At 30.3% G+C, this 25,358-nt stretch overlaps 2 protein-coding genes across 5 annotated transcripts; one reads left to right on the forward strand and one right to left on the reverse strand.

Moving 5' to 3' along the window:
- Positions 412-3,235, forward strand: LOC109347455. 4 transcript variants are annotated; one of them, XM_019587319.1, is made up of 5 exons: positions 419-534; positions 621-846; positions 2,101-2,150; positions 2,858-3,047; positions 3,109-3,235. In XM_019587319.1, the coding sequence occupies exons 1-4, from the start codon at positions 466-468 to the stop codon at positions 3,023-3,025; spliced, it is 513 nt and encodes a 170-aa protein (XP_019442864.1). In that variant the 5' UTR covers positions 419-465; the 3' UTR covers positions 3,026-3,047; positions 3,109-3,235. The 4 variants fall into 4 exon arrangements, with proteins under 4 accessions (XP_019442866.1, XP_019442867.1, XP_019442864.1 ...); XM_019587321.1 differs by lacking the exon at positions 3,109-3,235 and having other exon boundaries at positions 412-525; positions 2,858-3,034; XM_019587322.1 differs by lacking the exon at positions 3,109-3,235 and having other exon boundaries at positions 416-522; positions 2,858-3,034.
- On the reverse strand, positions 8,007-15,900 carry LOC109347454 (cationic amino acid transporter 2, vacuolar-like). The gene is made up of 14 exons (XM_019587318.1): positions 15,486-15,900; positions 14,683-14,884; positions 14,168-14,252; positions 13,886-14,026; positions 13,062-13,180; positions 12,884-12,980; positions 12,594-12,766; positions 12,418-12,484; positions 11,462-11,620; positions 10,318-10,528; positions 10,020-10,125; positions 9,676-9,788; positions 9,225-9,300; positions 8,007-8,452 (listed from the first exon to the last, which is right to left on the reverse strand). The coding sequence occupies exons 1-14, from the start codon at positions 15,646-15,648 to the stop codon at positions 8,308-8,310; spliced, it is 1,857 nt and encodes a 618-aa protein (XP_019442863.1). The 5' UTR covers positions 15,649-15,900; the 3' UTR covers positions 8,007-8,307.

Raw genomic sequence — 25,358 nt, forward strand, 5'->3', positions numbered from 1 at the left:
TCAATTTATCACAATCACTCATAAAATCTCTTATATTTTAAATTTTAACTTAAAAAATATTTATTATGAAATAGTTAATTATTAAAAGAAAAATATTATACACATCATAACAATGGTTCACATAAGTGATGATGGTGTACACTTCACAATATAAAATTATAATATAAATATAAATACAAGGATGTCCATATGGTAAAAAATTATACTTTTAGTTATACCAAAAAATATACAATATTTCATATATGAGAGAGGCAAAAGATATTATAATTTTTTTATACCAACAAAATATCTTCTCACATTTTTTAAATAAAAAATTAATTAATTTTGAGTTTATGACTACTCTATAGAATACTCACTCCTTGTTGGTAGAGACATTGTAATTTGATATAAATCCCAAATATTCACATTCCAAAAAATATAAATATTATAAGTAGAACTTTATAATCCAAAGCCCTTAATTTTTTTATGGCAGAAGAAGTAGAGCCATCTCCATTAACGCAATCTGATACTATTTCTCCTCCTCCTCCTCCTTCTGTAATTTCTCTCCTTTTCATTTATATTTATTTTAATATCCATAACTCAATTATTGATTCATTTTCATTTTGATTGAAACGGTGCAGTATGTGGAGGTTAAATGCACTAGCTCCGGCAACACTCGCCGGTTTGCGGCGGGAACCGATGCGGGTTTCGCTGTGAGGCTTATTAATCGGAAGCTCAAGAAAACGATGATGGTTGTTTCTCACATAGAAGCGGTTAAAGATGGTGAAGAACCAATCGCATTTGGTCCTAATTCGGTTCTTATTAATTTCGGAAACGGTTGGATGCTCCAAACTGTTACAGATTCAGGCAAGTTCAATTTTCTCATTTTATCTCTTAATTTATGATAAAACATTATGCTAAGACTTGTTGTACACTGTGTTAAACTGATTTGCAATTCACAACAAGTAATGGTTCAAGTGATACATGTTTGATTCCCCTTAAGCAAGGTCTTGGTTCGAGTCTTGTGGATGAGAAAAATACTAGCTGTGAGAGTTAGCCCAACATACCCATCAATGTTTCCAGCTCGGACAGTATTGATTCCAGTGCGAGTGTACATGTGGGAAACCAAAAAAACTGATTTGCAAGTGTGGTAACCTTATAGTTATTAGGATGCCGACCGGAATATTGTGGTGTAAATTATTTTATAACAAAAAGTAGATTTTTGAATTTGATATGGCTTGATGCAATCCGATGTAGCTGGATGTGACCTAAATGCAGTAGATGTGGTTACGCTGCGGCCCGATCTAGGCCTATTCTGTGACACACTGGAGTTCTCAAAAATAACTGTAACCTAATCATAGTGTTGTTCTCAAAACCTTGACATTTTGGCCTCAATAATGATTGTGTTGGTGACTTAAACCTTGATATATAATCCCTCTATTCCCTATTATAAGGTGTCTTGAACTATATTACATAGACTAAGGAAGGTAGATACTTTTCTTGCTATGACATTGTAATTTTACCTTGTTATACATAATACATATGACCAGAATGAGCAGTTGAGCACTATTACATGAGAAAGAGGATCTTCTGTCTCCAAAAATTCATGTCCCCATGTCTCTGGCTAGTCATATTCCACCAAATAACAAAATTTTATGTTTTTTTTGTTTGAAAATAACATACAACAATGAACAAGCCCTCCCACTAAGTTGAGTTGACTATATTGATCAAATAACATCACAATACTCTATTACAAATCATATTCATTGACAAAATGTCGATCTCTAAGCCTTTCTTATTCATTTTACCTATGATTTTCCTTGGTCTCTCTTCCTCTCAGAATTAGATTAGTTTCCATTTAATCTCTAAGTTTCCAAAATAGTATAGTTCTACATAAATACCAACTAACTTTGTAAAATAGTTCATGGATGGAATATTGTAGTGACACATAAAAGAAGACTTATTGATATCACAAACATTAAGATGTGTGTTGTAAGTTTTTCATCTTTGCACAATTAAAATATTTCCACCCATTCATTCATCCACTCTGTGGTTTGAGAAAATACTCATCTCCGAAATTCACTTGTTCCTCCTTTGAAATCCACTCTGTTTTTTTTGCAGGAGTAAAAAATGGAGACGGCCAGTTTATTGCAGGGAATACATCGCCACTAGTAAGTTTATTTGCAAATGAAAAGCATAAAAGCACTTTTAACTTTTGTCCCTTCTGCTGTTCTGCATATATATTCCTTTTGGTGAGACCTACTAATTAGTTGAATATAAAATTAGTAAAAATTGCAATAAAGGGAAAATTGAGATATCACTTGTGGTAAAATAAGGGACAGAGATCACCTGTACCTAAAAGTGTCTATTCTATGTCCCGAGCTAATCAGATATTGTTGCATAAATAAAAAGAAAACTTTTAAAAACAAAAAGTAATGTATTGTACAAAAACAATTACACCAACAATGACAATAGTTTGTCGATAAACATAACTTATGATAACATCATGTATTTCATGCAACTGACATCTAGTTGATTGTTTTTTATGTCATCATCTTCTTAACCTACTAGATTATAGAATGTTGAATTATCCTTAGCAACAACTAACTAAATTGTTTTTTAATTTAAATAAAAAAGTTACCTAAATAGAAGACATTTTGTTATAGTGGTAGAGGCACATTATGACCTTAGGAAAGAACCATAGTGGTTCTCTCTGGAAAACAAGTTTGACTATGCTTGATGAATTAGTTCTACCCTGATGATGGGGTGGGATACCCAGAAAACCAAAAACATATAAAATGTTAGATTAATCACATTATTATATCAAGATATTAGAGCCATATTTTTACTATTCAATTTGTTGACTTTGTTTCTCCAGGTTTCTGGTGTCCCAGGTCTTGAAAGGAGGGTATCTAAACCAGTTAGCCCTCTATATTTTGTTAAAATAGTGTTTGCTTTTATTTTGATTTTTGTACTTGGAGCAATTTTTACTTTATTTCTTGATAATCTTCCTGAATTGATATTGTTTGTGAAGTCAATAATGTAGTGTTATTTATTGCTTGAAACTTGTATACATTGACCTTAGCTTAATCCATATAGCCTTGTTGTCAAGGACTAAACTCAACTGAGCTACTCTACTTTGATCTTGGCAGTAACTGAACTGTTAGAGCATCATGTGTTGCTTGCTATATGTTCTGTATGATTTACTTGGAAATATACATACCATAAGGAGACAATCTAATCTCATTGAAAATTCCACAATTTCATATTTAAGAATATGGAAATGGATTATTTTCGTTTTTCACTAATAAACTTTATATTTTCTGAACAATGAAAATGAAGTGGTTCACATTTTGGGATAGAAGATGTGCTCCCAATTATATGGAGTCACATATGTTGTCTCAAGATGTTTACAATTTCATGTACCCCTAATTTCTCATTAGTTAGAAAAATAAAAGATGAATTTAATATGTACTAACTTTATATTTTTGTACCAATGAAAATGAATGAGTAGATGGAGTGTTACACATCTTGGGGTATAAGATGCGCTCCCACTTATATAGAGTTACATCTGTTATCCAAGATGTGTACCATTGCATGTACCGCTTATTTTTTCATTGGTCAGAAAAATAAAACATGAATTTTATATATTAAATTCATATTTTCTCAACAATAAAAAATGAAGGAGTAGATGAAATGGTTCACATTTTGGGATAGAAGATGTGCTCCCAATTATATCAAGTCACATATGTTGCCCAAGATATGCATCACTTCATGTACTCCTTATATATCATTGGTTAGAAAAATAAAATATGAATTTAATATATACTAACTTTATATTTTCTAACCAATAAAAATGAATGGGTATATGGGGAGTTACATATCTTGGGGCATAAGATGTGCTCCTAGTTATATGGAGTTATATTTGCTATCCAAGATATGTACCACTCTATGTACCGCTTATTAATTTTAAATTTTCCGCACAATGAAAATGAAGCAGTTCACAATTTGGGATAGAAGATGTGCTTCCAATTACATGGAGTCACATATGTTGTCCCAAGATGTGTACCACTTCATGTACCCTTTATTTCTTATTGGTTAAAAAAATAAAATATGAATTTAATATATACTAACTTTATATTTTCTGACCAATAAAAATGAATGAGTAGAGTTAGGGTTACACATCTTGGGGGCATAAGATGTACTCCCAATTATATAGAGCTACATCTACTATCCCAATATATTTAGCACTATATTTAGCACTTCATGTACCCCTTATTTTTCATTGGTTAGAAAAGTAAAACATGAATTTATTATATTAACTTTATATTTTCTGAACAATGAAAATGAAGGATTAGATGAAGTGATTCACATTTTGGGATAGAAGATGTGCTCCAAATTATATGGACTCACATATGTTGTCTCAAGATGTGTACTACTTCATGTGCCCCTTATTTCTCATTGGTTAGAAAAATAAAATACGAATTTAATATATATTAACTTTATATTTTTTGACTAATGAAAATGAATGAGTAGATAGAGTGTTACACATTTTGGGGCATAAGATGTGCTCCCAGTTATAAGGAGCTACATCTGCTATACTAAGATGTATACCACTTCATGTACCCCTTATTTTTCATTGATTAGAAAAATTAAACATGAATTTAATATATTAACTTTATATTTTCTGAACAATGAAAATGAAGTAGTTCACATTTTGGTATAGAAGATGTGCTCCCAATTATATGGAGTCACATATGTTGTCGCAAGATGTGTACCACTTCATGTACACATTATTTCTCATTGGTTAGAAAAATAAAATATGAATTTAATAATATTAACTTTATATTTTCTGGCCAATTAAAATGAATGGGTACAAGGAGTGTTACACATGTTCGGGCATAAGATGTGCTCCCACTTATATGGAGTTACTTATGCTATCCAAGATGTGTACCACTCTATGTACTGCTTATTTTTTCATTGGTTAGAAAAATAAAACATGAATTTAACATATTAACTTTATATTTTCTGAACAATGAAAATGAATGAGTAGATGAAGTGGTTCACATTTTCGGATAGAAGATGTGCTCCCAATTATATGGAGCCACATATGTTGTCCCAAGATGTGTACAATTTCATGTACCCTTTATTTCTTATTGGTTAAAAATATAAAATATGAATTAAATATATATTAACTTTATATTTTTTGACCAATGAAAATGAATGAGTACAAGAAGTGTTACACATATTCGGGCATAACATGTGCTCCCAGATATATGGAGTTATATCTACTATCCAATATGTATGTTACTCCATGTACCGCTTATTTTTTCATTGGTTAGAAAAATAAAACATGAATTTAATATATTAACTTTATATTTTCTGAACAATGAAAATGAAGGGAGTAGATGAAGTGATTCACATTTTGGGATATAAGATGTACTTTCAATTATATGGAGTCACCTATTGTGTACTAAAATCTGTACCATTTCATGTATTCCTTATTTCTCATTGGTTAGGAAAATAAAATATGAATTTAATATATATTAACTTTATATTTTATGACCGATGAAAATGAATGGGTAGATTGAGTGTTAGGCATAAGATGTGCTCCCAGTTATATGGAGCTACATCTGTTTCCTAAGATGTGTATCACTCCATGTACCCTTTATTTTTCATTGGTTAGAAAAATAAATCATATATTTAATATATTAAATTTATATTTTCTGGCCAATAAAAATGAAGGATTAGAGTTACATATCTTGAGACAAAAGATGTATTCTCTACTTATATACACATTCACCTTATATATGGATTATAATTTTCAGCAAACATAAATTTTCTATAGTCACTATTATATGTTATTATCTTTGCTATCAATAAAAAACAAAGCATCTCATTAAATATTTCCATAATTGCAATGATAATGACGTAGAATAATAGGAATAGAAATTTTTTGTTCCAATTCAATGTGCCTCCTACTAGGTTCTTTGCAAAGGAAGTCTTATAATAAATAAAAAGTAAGGAACCAATATGAATCACTTCCCACAACAATGAAAGGGACATAGATTACATGTCTTAAATAATATTTTATTCTTTATTTCGAACCAATCAGAATGTTATTTTTTGTTTTTTAAAAAATTTCTTATATTCACATCCACAACAATGAAAGCGACAAAGATTACATATTTTAAACGGTGTCTTGTGCTTTATTCCGAGCCAATTAGAGTGTCACGTTTTGTTTTTTAAAAAAAGTCTTATATTCATGTGGTTATATGTGTTTCGTCTGGGATAGGAATAGGACACCATTTGAAATAATTAATCTTTGTCCAATGCAAAGGAGACATTTGTCTACCTAGAAGCCATGCACACTTGACCATATGCTAGAAACATCTGGGAACAGATCCAGATGCCTAGATCCTCCAAACAAGGTGCCTATCCCACTTTTATTGTTGACAAAACATGTTTCAAATATATATATAAGTAAATTGAGAGGAATGGTGATTTCCATGCTTCAAAATGAATTTTAATCTCCAACTAAAGCCCAATGACACCATTGGCACACACCTAAAATATCAAGTAATGATTATATAATTAGTTATAATAAGATAATATTAAGGATGATAAAAGTTTAAACCAAAGTTATTTGGAGGTGAAAAAGAGGGAATATAAATCTTTTATATATATATATATATATATATATAACTGTTTTGTTCAGATTTGAAATAGAATATCAGTGAAATGAATGATTTTATTCAGGGGACAAAATATTTGATTTAACATGATATAGTTTGATTTGTATACAAGTAACTAGTTTATTTTACTTGTACAATCTAGAGAATTATCAAATACATTATTAATTCTATCCTAACTAGCAATAGAATTGACACCATTTTGCATTTGCTATATGATAGTGCTATTGTTATGGTTCAACATTAAACTCTCAGCAACAAAGTTCCTTCCTTTCTTGAATTTTTTAAATTGTTTTTTCAGCGTTGGAAACAAGTGTTTTTGCTTGGCTTCTATCATAAGAAAAAGAAGGTTATTCTATATTTAATTATTGGTTATTATTACATGGTGATGATGAAACAAAAATACATAAACATTGAGTAACATTCAATGGGACTTGTAGCTAAAATACATGTCATGTTTATAGCAAGTATCTCTTGGGATGATAGAACAAATGTAAAGATTTGGCAATAGACTATGCAATATATCAAAAGTATTGTTTTGTACATAGACCATAGTAGTGGTATGGTTTACAGTTTTTTGTACTACCAATAGTATTTCTTCACCCAATAAGTAAATAATTAATCCTCTTTGGAGTGTGTGGTTGTCTCTCACAGGAATCTAACGAGACCTTTTGATCATCCTAAGAATCTAACGAGACCTTATACCACTAAACCAATACCTTGTTAGCATCATTTATGATTTGATAGATTTTCTCTCATGCTCCTACGATTTTAGTTGGAGTTGAAAATACTCAAAAAATTTAGGGTTTTGTTTATTTAATAATATATCAATGGAGAATATGTAATTGAGATTGCATCCTCGACTTCAATTAGGAGGATGCTAGCCAACTTCATTTTTGGTATGTTGTTTTAAGGGAAAAGTGTATATTAGCACCCTTAAATTTTGAGTCATTTTTAAATTGATAAATTGAAATTTTAAAATGATTCCAGTTGGATCAACTATTACAATTCATCTAATATCCATTGTGTTATTAATGACAAAATGACACCAAATTTTTTTGACTTTCCAACTTTTATTTTATGTCATTTAATTATCTCGACTTCCTCTATCTAACATATTCATGTTGAACTATATGATTCTAAACTCAACAATCATCATGATCTCCCGGATGATGCTCATTTTATCCTAAAGTCAAAATCTTTTTCTAACTTATGTTTTTCTTAAAAGCATACACCATTTTTAAAATTTAGCATAAAAATGATTTTAAATTCCTATAAACTAAGTAATTTGAAGAGATAAAAAAATTATAAAAGCAAATGATTATGAATATACTATGAAGGTGAAAGTTGAATCTAAATCTACTTACTTCTCTAAACAAAATGTTGATCTAGTAGTATAAAGTCTCACTAGATCCTCAGGATGATCATAAAATCCAGGATTTGATTCATGTAAGCAAATATGTATACACCGACAGTGAAATACATTTTTACATTATCAATGTATCATCCACTATTCAAATTTTACCATTATTTCATTAACTTTGAAATAAATGTACAAGTGAATTGTGGATGATATACTAACCGTATATAAACTTTTACACTGTCAGTGCATAGATATTGTTTTCGGTGGTGGAGATTAAGCTATGTAGCTTGTGGAAGTGTGATAAATCTCATCCACTTGAGTTATTGGCACTTTTAGAGCACTATGAGTTCTGCCATAAAATAGATACACAACTAGTCCTATTGCCAGCCATATAGAAACACGTACCCAAGTAGCAGCTCTGTAAGAAAAAAACAGACAAGAGTTAAGAAAAGTTAATTCAAAATTCTTAACAATGTTCTGTTCACAAAATATATTGATGATGGCTTCAATTTGCAAGTGTTATGATCAGAATAGTAAAAAAATTTGGTACTATCAAGGGTATCCTTCACCTTATGGGTAAGGAACTCATCTCTTTTGGGGTGTGTGATGGGCCCTCCCAACAAGTGTCGCTCCCAAGAACCGAACGACCTTTTGGTCTTTCTGGAGATTTAACCGGGTCTTACACCACTAGACCAATGTTTACTACTTTTAAATGAAGAGTATGAAGAGTGTAATATCTATGCACTATCAGTGTAATGATTTATACCCAATCAATACATAATTCACTCTTCATTTCTATTACTTATATTAAAAAATCAAAGATGATTAAATTTTAATGGTGGATGATGCAGTTATAATGCAAAAAATCTTATATTGTCAGTGTATAAATGTTTTTCTCATATATCACTAAATAAAACCTTTTCTTTTTGGCTGACAAATTATTTTACCAAACATGTTAGAAAAGGATGAAACTCAGTGTTGACACTACAATCATGGTTTGTAGGTCTCAAACTTGTATTCAAATATGCCTTATTAATGTAGGTTCATCAACATCAGAATATTAATGCTAATCATTTCTATGGTGCCTAGTATTAGGACATGAACATGTATTTTTCTAACACAGAATGTAGATACAAAAAATTGAAGGGAAAGTTCAATGTCCTTTCGGAATCGAATTCGACTCTACTTACCCGAGACTAATAAGTAAATAGGAATTGATGAGAATGCAAGCTATGGGCAGCAGTGGCACAAATGGGCAACTGAAGCCTGAAAACAAATTAATAAGAGTTACATTTATGCTAAAACCAATCTTATAATGAAGTCATGTTATTAAATAACAAAATTACTGAGTCATAAAATATTAGTATAGTTTTTCTTGTATAGAACACATGTTCTTGTTTTTATAGGCAAAGTTTTCTTTTTTTTACGGGGACGGACGAGAGCAGAGCTGCTAGGGTTTGAACCAAAATGCTCACATTTAATGTTCCGTAACTCTACCAACTGAACTGACTCTAGTAGACGAGAGCATGTGTACTTACATTCAATGTCTAACAGACTCACAATATGTTTAAATTCGTTGAGTAGGAACTCGATAGACAAAGCCACATTTTTATTACTATAAGTCATAAAGCTAAACCATACCTCCTGAGTGTCCAAAGTTGTGTCTAGCATCATCTTGATCTATAATGGTTAGGAAGATAAGACCACACAGAACAAGAGCGCCACCGACTCCACACAATGCAGTGCGGATAGAACTTGTAATAGCAAAAATTACAATGCAAAAAAAAAAGTAAGAACATCAAGAAATACTAAATTGGTATAACAAACATGAATAAAATGCATAAGTTTATTGTAGCCACTATCCTGTAAAATCAAAATATCCCTTTCTCAAATCAGCTGCTATAGTACTTATGGATTTTATCACGTGTCAATAAATAATAATATGCGACTTGAGAAACCAAGTTTTAATCTAGTGCAAAACCAACCTGAAAACAGTTAAATCTGAAGCTGCATATGTGAGGACAAACACCCCAAAGCATGTGAATGCTATTACCCACCCCACAACACATCGTCTATTACCCTCGTGTAAATCTGCACCGGTTAAGAAATAGGAATAAGAAGAAAAACAGCATGTCAGATGACAGAAAGAAAAGCAAATAAAGAAATTATAATAGTAATCATTTGGTATAAAGTACTTAAGCAGCATTGATTACATGTCCCGAGCAATAAATTTACATCATGTGTGACATGGAAATTGGTAAATTGAGGAAAGGCATAACTCACATTTGCCGAAGGCAACATGCTTAGCAATAAGGGGGTTTTCCAGTGATACATCAACCTCTTCGACAACTAAATATTTCTTGTACGGTGTCGACGATGAATCAATCGGTTCCCGGAGAGAAGGTGGCAATGGAACTTCCTCTGGAGGGATATATCTTAGTATTAACACAGATATTGCCACCACGGTGAATGCAAGAAGTGTACCAACACTAACCTGCATAGGGTAAGCCAAATGCATGTTAGTACCACACATAGAAGGCAGTAATATCATTTTACAATGATATTTGAAGATGCTACCAGGCAAGTCCATGCAAGCCAAGAGCTGCTGCAGAAAATTTGTAATAATTTCAAACTATCAGGGAAACAGAAAGAAAAGAAAAAATCGTCTGACATGCCCATATAATGCGTCATCTTACTATTACAGGTTTGTTATGTGATATATAATGCCTTAGCTAAGCATGTCAATTAGTACTAAATTGTGTATGAGGAGGTTGAGCCTTGGTGCAACAGTAAGGTTACTATTGCCTTGTGACCTGAGTGGCATGAGTTCAAATCCTGGAAACAGTTTCTCTGCTTGCAAGGGTAAAGTTACGTACGTCTACCATCCTAAGACGTGGGAGCCTCGTGGACTGAACCATCATGTTTTAATTTGTTGGAGATGAGAACTCTTCTTGGGCCTAAATCTGTGGACTTAAGCTTTTGCGTCATAAGTATTGAGATAAGCTCGTAGTAGTTGTACTGTGCACTAGTTTAGTTAATTTCTATTACTATACACAAAGGGCATGACAAGGGTGAAGTTAGACTGTCCCACTAAACTTGAATCCTTGTTTCATCTATCTCTCTTTATATATCTCTTTCAACATTGTATTCGAGTCTCTTTGACCAAATGATTAAAATTTCAATTGCACCTCCGTTCTCTTTAAGGTGCCATTAAATTAAAGCAAAAAACAAAGTGGGATTATGCATTGTCCACGGTAAAATCTCAAAGGAGTACTGCATGATGGGGCATGTCACTGATAGGGATAAAAACAATTCATCAGACTAAAACAGCTTAGCATTTTCGATTGAGTTGTTTCTTAGAAACTTCAAGCTTATAATTCTAGCAAACACAAATAGGGAATTCCGGTTGTTGCAAAAGTAGACTTACCATCCCAGCAAGTTCAGAGACTTCCATAGTAAATGCCAAGGCTGCAGCAATAAGGCCAGTAACTATTGTGCCATTAACAGGAACCTGGCTGCTCTTATTTATGTCGGAAAAAAATGGTGGCAGCAGCCCATCCCTTGCCATAGCCATCAAAATTCTTGGCTGGAAGACATTAAACAAAAACGTTAACAACCTTACTCGGTAAATAAAATACATCAAAGGAGGAGGGACTGGAACAATTGCAACAAGCAATCAGGATAAATCGGCAAAAAGAAAGGCAGCTTATATTGGAACATAATGATCTTGATCAAATTTTGTAGACTAAACCTACCTAAAACTTTAAGCACAGGTGATGGATATACACACATGCATGCACATGTAATATCAATGAACAAGTCTGTGTTTTCAAAATATACACACAAAAGAATATAAAATTGGTTTCATTACAACTAAATCTATGATCACTAAACATACAAATATAAAACTTATTTCTTTACAACCTAATCTATGATCACTAAACAAACACAGATCCCTGTAATATTCAAAGAACGAGTTTATGTTGTTAGAGGCTGTGAAATACAAGCATTCATAGTCACATAGATTACTATTAACTTGTAATTTAACAACTGGCAATGCAATAGACATTGCTATATTGAGTTTTGAATATGAAATAGCCCAAAGTAACAAGCAGAATTAGGTTCCGTCAAACAAGGGATGAGTGTAGGACTAACACCATAAAAACATGGATAAGTAAGGCATTCACACTAAATACTCGATATGCATATTTAAGCCTTCGGAAGTTGATAAATGTTATCCGTAACTTGCATATAAAAGATGAAGGCTATTTTTATATGATATATAGTAAGAAAATTGCATAACAAGCATTGAAGGAAGTATAAACTAAACAATTTCAGACTGTTATGTATAAACAGAGAACAGTGAATTTCCGACTAATTTACCTGGGGCAATAACGCTCCCAACAATGATCCACATAGAGCTGTGAAGGCTCCAGCATTTATAATGTAACTGCAATCAGAATTAGGAAAAATGACTATGGAAACTCCTACATCAATTTGGCTCCGTTAACTTTATTCAGAATCATAAGCAGAATAGAGTTGACAAATTATACACTCACGCTACCCATTGCATCCCATGTTCAGCAAATGCAGAGGATATGGGGGTGTCAGGATTGATCGCATAGTAAGGTACTAAACCGACAATAACAACGGAAACCATCATATACAGTCCACAACACATAAACAGTGAAACACCAATACCCAGTGGCAAATCTCGTTGAGGATTTTTCACCTGATGATCAAAGTAAAACATTATTAGGAAATTCGAACATCCTCAATTCTGTACCCGAAGGAGGAAATGAAATTGATAATCCGTGAAGGACAAGCTGCATGGCATCATAATCTATACCTCTTCTGCAGTGCTGGCGACTGCATCGAAACCTATATAGGCAAAAAAGACTGTGGCCGAACCAGCAAGCATCCCATTTACCCCAAAGGGAAAATACCTATTAAGCAAGAGACAAGTATTCGGTAACTACAAGAGACCAAGCATACACACAGATGCGTAAAACAAAGATGTAAATTACCCGGTGGAAAGTTCATATCCGACCCATCCAGATTTAAATCCCAAGTAACCACCAGCTATTATGACAAAAACCAAAGCACATATGTTCACTGATGTTACTATATTTTGTGCCATTGCACTCTGCATATATCAAGCACTCTGTTAGAATAAACATACGTTTCAAACATATCAAATGTTAAATGTATCTAGCCTATGTAGGAATTAGATTATACGAAATAGTTCAATACTTCTAGTAAATGCAATTTGTATTTATTCCTTCGTATAAATATTAAGAGTGCAAATTACTCAAGCAATTCAACGAGTTTCTATTCTCTCCCTTTCTCTATTCTCTTTTCCTCTTTCCCTACCTAAAGTCCATCAGTTCAATACATTCAAATTATAAATAAAAAATAAAAAATGCTCTCGGGAAAATATACTTGGATATTTACATGGATTTAAAAAAATTGGAGCATATGTGCAAGGCTAATACACATGCAAAAGATACATAATAAGGTACACCAACCAAAAATGAAGGGCAAATTACATAGAAATTTAAAGGAAAACAAAAAATGGTAGCCTAGTGCACGAGACTCCCCTTAGTGGGGTCTGGGGAGATTAGATGTATGCAGTCTTACATCTGCAAGTGGAGAGACTGTTTCCGGGAAAAGAGATTAAAGAAACTTATGTTGCGCCAAACTCACCCTCTAAATTTAAAGGAAAATAGATTAAAGAAAAAATATTTTAGAAAAGGGCAGCTCAACGCATGAGGCTCCCACTTATTGGGGTCTGTGGAGAGGGCAGTCTTACCCTCCCAAGCGAAAGAAAAAGATTCCGGTAGAAATTTACCTCTTTAATGCCAACACACAGGAGTCCTGTAACTATAAATATCATAATTGCTGCAAGTGGGTCGACAACAATATCAATCCCAGGAATATGCTGGCGTGACAAAAAGAAGGGCAAACTGTTGTCACCTCCAAGAAGCACAGCCTAATCACAGAAATAACTATTTGATGTCAATGATTACATCAGATAATTTCTACTTGCACTATCGGGAGCGTAATTCATTAATTTCCGATATGAACGACATGGAGAACTTCTCCAGAGAGTAGTTCAAAAATAACAGCATACCAAATTGGGTGCTATGCCACGAGCAACAGCAGATCCACCAATTGTATATTCCAGTATCATGGCCCAGCCGATCAACCAAGCAACTCTACAAACAAAGTAATCATTTTGTTATTGATAAAAAAGTATATCAACTCGAAATTTGACAATCTTTTTAAATGAAAGACCATGCAAATTAAATTGACATAGACATCAAATTACCATATAGTTTCCCAAAAAAGAAAAGTAATACTACCCCCTTGGCATTAGGTTCATAAGTTTGTGCAGAAAGAGACACTACCCCAAATCCCCCAACATCTCCATCACCCTCATAACTCATATCATGAAAATGAGATGAAACCGAGAAAAGAAGTACCGAATCAAGAACCAAACCATAAGCTCGCCAAAAACACTTAAATCTTAATTTTCAATAACCGAAGTCAACATCGCAATTAGGCCCAACAAAAGCAAGGATTAAAGTAAAAAATCAAGCACATGTCAAGAAAAACAACTCGTAAGAGTCTAGAAAAAGTGAGTACCCTTCCCCAACACAAATGTATGAATAGTGATATGCACTCCCAGCCGAAGGGCAGCGACTAGCTAGCTCTGCGTAGCAAAAAGCGGAGAGAGCCGCTGCTAATCCAGCTATCAGAAAAGAAATTGCCAAAGCTGGTCCTGTATTCTCTCTAGCAACTGTTCCAACTAGAACATAGACTCCACAACCAATTGTTGCACCAACACCTGAATCAAAACATACAGAAAAAACATAACAAAGAAATTAAATATGAAAAACAGTTTATACTTTATAACAGATACAATAGAGTATAGAACAGCAAATTCATTTCAATTGGCTACTTCTCTTCTGATTATATTTTGGTCTTAATAATTGAAAAGTGAAATTTCACCGATGTCTTTATTACACTCGGTATCCTCTTGTTTTGAAAATCACACCCACCCTTGCGGCGAGATGAGTGTAATGATAACATAAACCTCAAGCAAGACGGATACAATTTTTTAAACAGTAGGATACTGAACAGAGGTAAAGGTAACTGTAACTTCCCCTAACTCAAAATCAACAAGAAAGGGACCTTACCAATTACTTTAAGTTCATAATCATCATATTCAAAATGGTATAAAACACAGAAATCAAAATTCATGCATTATCCAATAAAAAAATAACTATTAAAAAAATAACTAAACCAAAGAGACAAACAACCACAACAACCAAGTCTTAGTCCCGTGGGTTCGATGGAACGACTCCATAATGTTGGACCATAATCATAAATCATGAAACTAAACAAAAAAGAATGATAACAAATTAAAAAAGAGGAAGTTGAAATACCAATTGACATGAGATTACAAATAGTTAAGTCCTTTGCAAGCTGAGCTTGAGAATTGTTATTACTAATGGTGGTAGAATCCACTCTCTTCCTCCTAGTGAAAAACTTCCATGAACCCTGTCCTCCATTTCTACCACCATCTTCTGAATCAACCAACACCCCCATAAAAAAATTAATTTTTTCCCCTTAACTATATTCTCAACAAGCTACAAAACTATAGCTATGATATGGTAGAAATTATAAAAAAAATAGCTTTTTTATTTATTTTTAATGGGGTTTTGATAAGAGTATGGTTTCAGTGATTACTGAAAACATAAATGGTGTATGAAGATTGAGAGAGAAGGATCAATTGTTTCCCTTTCCTCTGTGATGTGAAAGGGAAACTTGATTCCTCTGTTCTTTCTTATCCTAGTTTTCTACTTATTAAACAAGGTTTTGTTTCTTTATTTCTTATGTTATTGTTGGGCTTTTTATATCGGAAAATTTATCAACTTTTTTTCTTTGTACTTACTTCACTCTGAATCAAATCCTTGTTTAGATGCTTGACTCCTAATAGGTGTTATTATAGAAATTCAACTTTAATAGTGGGATTTATAGAGATTTTACATTACCAAATTAACACTTTATTTATTTAAAATTGGTCACCTTTGTGTTTGTTATTATTATTATTTAAACAAAAAACTATTTTAATTGTAGGATTTAAAGAAATTTTACACCATTAAATTAACTTTTTCGTGGTTCAAAATTGGTCTCCTTTGTATTTGTTATTATATTATTTTAAACAAAGAAAAACTGCTTTGGTTGTTAAGTTGTTTTAAGCAAATAACATTTGTACCTAATAGCTAATTGACATTTAAAAGCATAATATAATGGGGAATTAATATATTTATTTATTGCTTGTTAATGAAATTTAATTATTTTATCATTAATTTAATTATTTCCAGTGTTATAAAATTCGACTCAAACTGGCCGGTCCGACCAGTTCAACCATGAACCAGACATCTAACCGGTTCGAGTCTCTCATCTAATTGGTTTCACATCAAATCGGGTTAACTCGGTCAGTTTAAGCCTAAAACTAGTAACTCGGGTGGTCGGACTGGTTTGACCGGCCGAATCAATCAAAACATATGTTTTTTCAAAAAACAACTAAATTGATGTCGTTTTTCAATAAAAAAAAGGTATTTTTAACTTATTTTTAGTTACGTTTGTCATTTGTTAGTTTACATTATAACAAAATCTTACTTGTGCCATTTTATAGTAGTAAAATGTTATTTTCTTGTTGTTTAATTAGGCATGATAATGTTTTTAAATTTTGAGTATACAATTATTAATTTGTATATTTAATAAGAAATAATATTTTTTTAAAACAACATAAATAATTTTAATTCATTGATATTTTGTTAAACATATTGCAAAATGTTTGCTTATTTTATAGCCTTTAATATATCATTTTTATTTAGGATTCAATCATAGATAAATACTGAATGATATATTTCAATTATGTCTCTCAATCACTTATTGGCCCAACCTTAAAAAACTATTTGACACACCATTTTGCCCATTTTGAGTCAATCCTATTATCTTCTAGTTGGAATGTTTGAGTTTACACATGCATTATATTGTTATATTGACATTTTTATATATTGGTGATCTAACAAGGGAATAATGTGGGACTTTGCAGTGAAGAAATTTCCTAAAAAAATTTATTTCTTTTGGTCAATTATATTATTAAAAAATGCCAAAAAGTGCAGATAGGAAGGGGATTCTTGAATCTTGAGGACCCACTTCAAAAATAATTATCCTTAATTCTTCACTTTTTCAATGGAAGAAAACAAGGATGTAGATTTGAATTATTGTTAAATACAGATACTAATTAATTGTAATTCGACCAATTTGGACATGATTCAACCCATGCCCAAATTAGTTAATATAGTTTATTCTGATCTTATTAAACATATTAATAATCCTGGTCAAGTAAAATAATGAGTAATAATATAAATTCTTTCTGTCAACAGTTTTCAGGCTGATAATAAAAAATTAAAAATATTTTAAAATGTAAATATGAAATCTTTTTATTCCATATAAATAAAATGAGACAAACCTTGTTAAGAAACTCAATTATTTATCAACTTTATTTTATCTTTTATAATACTACATAGTTCTTTCTCTATCTTCATAAATTTTATTCCATGTATATAAAATGAGTTAAACCTCTAATGTTTAAGAAACTTAATTATTTATCAACTTTATTTTATCTTTTTATAATACAACATAGTTCTTTCATTATTTTATAGTGTTATAAAAACTGTTTTGTATCAGTTGGATCAATCAGTGAACCGTCTCAATATTGGTATGGTACAATAATTACATTGGGTGTGCAATCATACCATCAAAAATCGACCAAAATCAGTTTTCAATTGAACTGTACCGGTCAGTTTCGTTTAAAATTATTTTTTAATGAAAATGACTTATTTTTATCAAAATGTTGATATGAGTGATTAGACACACAACTAATACATTTTTATACTTCTAAAACATGTCTACCATTAAGTGATACATTTTTTGTTTTAACAAATTGTATAAATAAAAGTAATTATTGTTTTTTTATTGATTTTTTTAACATTAATATTATTATAAAATATATGTATATTTAACTTCATTGTATGCAATATAATCAGTGAACAACCGGCTAAACTACGGTTGAACTACTATATCACTATATTAATACTCTTGTTGGTTTGATAACTACAAAATATTAATAATTGCTTTTTAAAAAACGTTGATTGTTTTAAAAAAATGTTCATTGTTTGATTATTTTAAATATAATTATATATATAATTCAATACAGTGACTAATTTGGCTCAAAATATCATGAATAATAATAATCTTAAAAAATTTCGAAGGTCCAGATTATATTTTTGATCTATTTCCTTTTTATTCTCATATTTTATGAGCAAATATTTACAATAAAAATATAATTCATCCATTATATTATAATTAAATAATGAATTTGAAAAATTATTTATTTCAATAAATAATCTTTCATCAGGAAAAAAATGCCAATAATCTACCCTTTCAACTCTTCTCACAAAATTCTTAACTCTTTAGTAGGCCTGGAAGGTGGCCATCAGTTTTTGGTATTGATTTCTAATCAATTTGTGATAATTATTTAACAAAAATAGAAAGAACAACAATAATTAAAAACAAGAACGACAATATTATTATTTTTTTCCTTTCAATTTTAAAATATTTGTGAGAAAAAATAGGAAAAATGTACATGAGTCATTAATTATAATCAAATGATTTTTTTAAATAATTAACAACAGTATTGATAAGGAATGATAAGATTAACACATTGATTATTTTTAAGTTTGTTTTTAACTGAATAAGAACATTTTTACTTTGTTGTTCTTATTCCGTTAAGGAATGATAAGATCTAGTGTGTCATTCTTATTTTCTGATTTTTGTTCTTAAATGAGAACAAATCTTTGTTGTTCTTAGCCAAAGGAAAATGAAAACAGATGTAGATGTTGTGGGACAGAAATAAGAATAAGAATAATGTTTGATATTGTAGGAAAAAATATATGTTTTTATTCTATAAGGAGTTGTAATGAGTTATAAAATAATTTGTGGGGCAAACAAAAATGAAATGCTCTAACTTACACATTTATCATATTACAGAATATATGTCGTTAATTAAATTAAATGTTCTGCACGTTATGATATAGAATGTTTGGTATTAATGTATAAACATTAATATGAAAGATGATCGTATAAGGTCTCACTAGATCTTTAGCTTGACCAAAAGTTAAGAGTTTGATTTTTTAGAACGACATTTGTTGTAAAAATCCCTACCTAAAATGGCGAGGAATATCATTAGAAGTATGAAAAAATACAACATTATTATGAATAACATTACCTTGGACCATATCTATATGGCTTGTATATTCATGTCATTGTGATTATTCAATTTTTACGCTTGCCAGTGGGGTTTGCAATTTAAGAATGGGATGTGATGGAAAAAGTTTTTAAACTCTAATATTAGTTTTTTTTAAAACCAATATAAGATATATTTTAGGAAACTTTGTAATGGGGTTTAAAAAACTTTTAATGGGTTTAAAAACTTTTCCCAATGAGATTTGGTTGGCAGAGACTAGAGGTGTCAAAACGGGCTACCCGGACGAGTTCGGGCTAGTCCACATCGGGTTCGGGCTAAGCTGGGTTGGACTAAAAAGTCTGGATACAATTTATGCGTATCAAATGATAGCCCAAACCCCTGCCCTAAGCGGGTTGTGGGTTATGGTAGGTCGGCCCGCATAAACTAAAAAATAATGTTGTTAAATTTTTAACATATTTAATCTATTCAAAAAATATGTATCATTTGATATTAACGTATAATTTTTCTTCACATATTTGTTATGCCAAATGCAACCAAACTTATACATCTAATGCATTATGTTTGAGTTAAGACGTGATGTTAAATCCACGTGTATGATTTTTAACATAACTCTTTTATTAAATCTCTCATTTTTATTGGACTCTCACTCTCTAACACAATATAATTTGTAACTTTACTTTAATATATAAACATTTGATACTAATAAAAATATTATCTTTTGTATGTTCTTTATCAACACTTTCATTGTGAACTATTATATTAAATTTGGTGGTGTAGAGTTCTCTATGATAAACAATTTATGTTGATTTTAGTTTTGAAGTAAACATCATTTTCTTTATTATATTTTTGTGGTAAAGTTAAATCTAATTAAATACATAATAACATAATACTTATTATCTATTTTTTATTATAAGTTGTTTTGTAAATTTTCATTTAGTGCTCATTACCAAGCCAAAAGTCTCAAAAAAGATTAAAACATATAAGTAAGACGGGTAGCCCGAACCCGCCCGGGTAAGCCTGGCCAGAGCTCGGATTTATCTAAAAAACCTGGATTTAATAAAAAATACCTAAAATGATACGCAAGCCCTATAAATTTTCGGGCTTTGGCGAGCCGGCCCGATCGAGTCGGCCCATTTGATAGCTCTAGCAGAGACTGCCATAACTGGAATGAGGCATATTCATAGAATCGCACATCCTTGTTAAAATGGTAGGAGGCATGAAAAAGATTTCTTCTTGATGAAATCAGAAAGATGAGAAATTAATGAAAAGAGAAAAAAAAAAGCTTGAAGAAGCAAGAAAAGAAAAAAAAAGGAGAATCAAAGTTTCCATTGAAATATAACATCTCTCATTATTGTCATTGAATTGAATTAATAAGAAGTAAGCTAATATGACTTATTTATACAGAGAAATGATGAAAAGAAAACTTGTAAAACAAGTAACTAACATAAACCTAATTTGCTAATTCCTAACTTCCTAACTGATAACCATCTTCCAAAAATAACCTCTAATATATTTTTTATATCCCTCTCAAGCTAGTGAGTGAAAATTTTCACTCTCCGGCTTGGAATTGATTTAAAGCTTGATTTGAAGTAATAACAACGCTTAACCACCTATGGCAGAAGCTATATCATCAAACACTTAATCATCCATAGCATAAGCTATATCTTTGCTTAACCAGTATGGACAGAAGCTACTCATCCAATGCTTAACCATCCATGACAGAAGTTATATCTGAGCTTAACCATCATGGACAAAAGCGAACCAACCATTGATGATGAAAGAGAGAGAACGAATCAGAATCTTTATCCTAATGAGATGCTTCAATGATGAATAAGAAAGAGGGGTAAATGATGAAGAATAAGAAAATGATGTAATCTTGTATAGGATAAATTTGTCATGATACTCCATTCTTGAAGAGCTTCAGGATATCAAGAAGCTAGCTTATGTACTTGAATTCTTGACAAAAAAAAACAAACTCATTTGATCTGAATTTGAAGGTCGATCAAGAAGGTGATGATGAAGAATTTAGGGCCATATGTATTGGTCACTAAAAATCAGAAGCTTGAGCATTGACAGCTCCATCTCTCTACTATAGATGAAATTATGAGAGAATAATGAGAATTCTTAGTGGTTTTATTGATGGTTTTGTGGAGTTTGGCAGTGGTGATGAGTGAATTGATGGAGTTTGAATGATTTTTTGGTTCTTGCATGAACCAAGAAAAAAAACTTTCATCGTGTCTGTAGATAAGGCAAATTGAGGAGACTCCATAGAGCAAGACTCCACAACTTTGATGTGTTCAAAGCGGAAAATATTTAAAATGTCTGTAAATAATTATGCTATGATACCATTTTAAAATGGTAGGAGACATGGAAAATATTTCTTCTTGATGAAACAAGAAAGATGAGAAATTAATGAAAAGAGAAAGAAAAGCTTGAAGAAGCAAGAAAGGAAAAAAAAACAAAGAATCAAAGTCTCCATTGAAATGTAATCTCTCTCATTATTGTCATTGAATTGAATTAATAATAAGTAAGCCAATATGACTTATTTATACAAGAGAAAGATGAAAAGAAAGCTTCTAAAGCAATTAACTAACATAAACCTAACTTGCTAATTCATAACTGATAATCATCTTCCAAAAATAACCTATAATATATTTTTAATACTCGTCATTGTGGGATGAGTCATAGATAAATGTGAGATGAGTCATAGATAAAAGAATAATATTTATTTGATACTCCATACAATTTAATCATTTTTTATAAAACTATTTTTAAAATTAATAAAAAGATACATGTCATAATTTTATGGCTGAGAAGATACTTTATTTTTGTTATATATATAACAAAAATATGATGATGGAATCAGAATCATCACCCATGCAAGAGAAGAGAGTGCTATAAAAAACAAAAACAATTATATACAATGATACTTGTATTCATTTATCTATCTATTTACTATTTAACAAAAAAACCTCCATCACATACATGTGTCATCACCTCCTTCAATTGCCACATATCACACTCACTACAAAAGTTTTCTCACTCAAAGAATTCTACCACATCCAATACACCACACCATAATATTTGTTATTATCTCTTGACACATATCTTTATCCTTTATTCTTCTTCTTTCTTCCATATTTTTTATTTTCTCACTCAAAGAATTCTACCACCTCCAATACACCACACCACACCATAACATTTGTTATTGTCTCTTGATACATATCTTTATCCTTTATCCTTCTTCTTTCTTCCATATTTTTTCCTCTCATTTTATTACTAATTAGAGAACCTCATCTCTCTTTCACTCCTTCATTTCATTACTCTACTTTTCTTCAACCATTTTTCTCTCTTCTTGGTTTATATCATTCTTCCATTTCAAAAATTTCTTATTTTAAAATGATTTTATGCATGTAGATCTATTCGTTGTTTTTTCCCTTTGAAGATGTTGTATTAAAATCTTTTTTTGTTTATTTTGTAGATATGTTATTATTGTTGGATAACTAGAGGAGTGAAATGTCTCTAATGACAAGGGCATCAATGATATTTCTATTTGGTCTCTGTCTCTTATTGTTTGTTCACCCTTGAAATATCATTGCAGGTTAGTTTTTATATATCTCTTTGTTGTTTCTTTATTTGTTTATAGAATTTTCTATTAAAAATAATCATTATTGTAATGTTAAAAATGACATGAACGGTGACGAGATCATAAAAACGAAGAAAAAAATAAATAATCTCTGACACTTTGGTATTTTCATCATTTCTCCTTAATTTTCTAAAAGAATTTGTTAAAATGTCATTTTGCTACCTAATCTTGAGCAAAAGTAGCATAATATTAATTCTATGTTTTTTTATTTTTGTTTTATATTGTGGTTCATCTATTTTGTTGTACAACATGAATTATGTTACTTATGTTATGATTTATTCTTTCATTCTTCATCATACAATCTTTCATTCTTCATTACACAAATAGATAAATATAATGAAAACTCAAGTTATGATTCATCAAATTTCACACTCATTGACCAATAGGAATGTGGCTTCCTATTTGTTCTCGTACTTTCTTATTCATTCATTCTATTTCATTCAATAATTTAATCTTATGCTTGTCATTTGTCGTCTTCTAGTAATATTGATAATAATTTGACTGATTATGAACTTAAATGCTATGATTATATTTAACTTAATATTTGAAATAATTTTGATAATAATTGTGTAACAATATATTGATATTAATGTAATATTTATGAGCAAAATTTGATTTCATTCAGTGTAATTTAAATATGAATAAATGGACAATAAATTCATTTGATTCTAAGAAATTAGCAAGTGAGAATTAATGCATCATTGAAGATTTGGAACAAATAAAAAAATAATTAGGATCATTTTGTGTTGAACAATAGGAATGTGGTTTTACATCCGTTCATTCTATTTCTTATTCATTCATTGTGTTTCATTACATAATTTAATGATAATAATTCAATTGATTATGTGGTTTTACATCCGTTCATTCCCTTTCTTATTCATTCATTGTGTTTCATTACATAATTTAATGATAATAATTCAATTTATTATTGACTTGAATGATATTGTTATCTTTTATTTAAAAGGATTATATCTCAGTTAATATTTGAAATAATTTTGATAATAATTGTGTAACGATATTGAGCATTAATGTAATATTTATGAGCAAAATTTGATTTTATTCATTGCAATTTAAATGTGAATAAATGGATAATAACTCAATTTGATTCTAAAACATTTATAAGTGGGGATTAATGTATCATTTAAAATTTGTAACAAAAAAATAATAATCAAGATCATTTTGTATTGAACAATAGGAATGTGACTTTACATTTGTTCATTCCCTTCCTTATTCATTCAATGTGATTTATCCCATAATCTAATCTTATGCTTTCCATTTGTCTTCTTATTGTAATAATAATAACAATTTGATATGATTATCTTTCAGTTAAAATTTGAAATAGTTTTGTTAATAATTGTGTAATGATACATGATTATTAAGGTAATATTTATTATCAAAATTAGATTTTATTCATTGGAATTTAAATGTGAATAAATGCACAATAACTCAATTTGATTACTATGCAAATGCACGGGTAACATGTGCACTCTTTTATTCTATAATTTAATCTTATGTTTGTCATATTTTATAATTGATAATAATTTTAATTGATTAAAGACTTAAATGCTATGATTATATTTCACTTCAAACTTAAAACAATTTTGATAATAATTGTGTAATGATAGATCAACATTAATGTCATATTTATGAGCATAATCTGATTTCATTGATTCTTCTTAACTCCTATGTCCTCATTCTTATCAGTTGCATCTGAAATTGCTGAAAGTCTCTCATCTCATTCATTGTTCTTAAACATAAGGTAAAATTTGATTTCATTAATTGCAATTTAAATGTGAATAAATGGATTATAACTCAATTTGATTCTAAAAAATTTATAAGTGAGGATTAATTCATCATTTAAAATTTGTAACAAAATAATAATAATTATGATCATTTTGTATTGAACAATAGGAATGTGACTTTACATTTGTTCATTCCCTTCCTTATTCATTCACTGTGTTTTATCCCATAATTTAATCTTATGTTTTCCATTTGTCTTCTTATTGTAATAATAAGAGTAATTTGATATTATTATATTTCAGTTAAAACTTAAAATAATTTTGATAATAATTGTGGAATAATAGGTCAACATTAATGTCATATATATATATATATAGAGCTACGAACCATACATGATTGGTTATAAGGCTAGATTTAATATACTCACAATTTTTATATGAGAATTGTTTTTATTGAGTAACTCCCTGTATATATATAAAATCTTAAATAAAATACACATATATGAGTTACATTTTTAAGGAACAAATATATTAAATAAAATACAAATATATTATAACTAGTTTATAACTTACAATTGATTGAGAGAGGAAA

Source organism: Lupinus angustifolius, chromosome LG05 (genome assembly GCF_001865875.1).
Source record: "Lupinus angustifolius cultivar Tanjil chromosome LG05, LupAngTanjil_v1.0, whole genome shotgun sequence".
Taxonomy (NCBI): domain Eukaryota; kingdom Viridiplantae; phylum Streptophyta; class Magnoliopsida; order Fabales; family Fabaceae; genus Lupinus; species Lupinus angustifolius.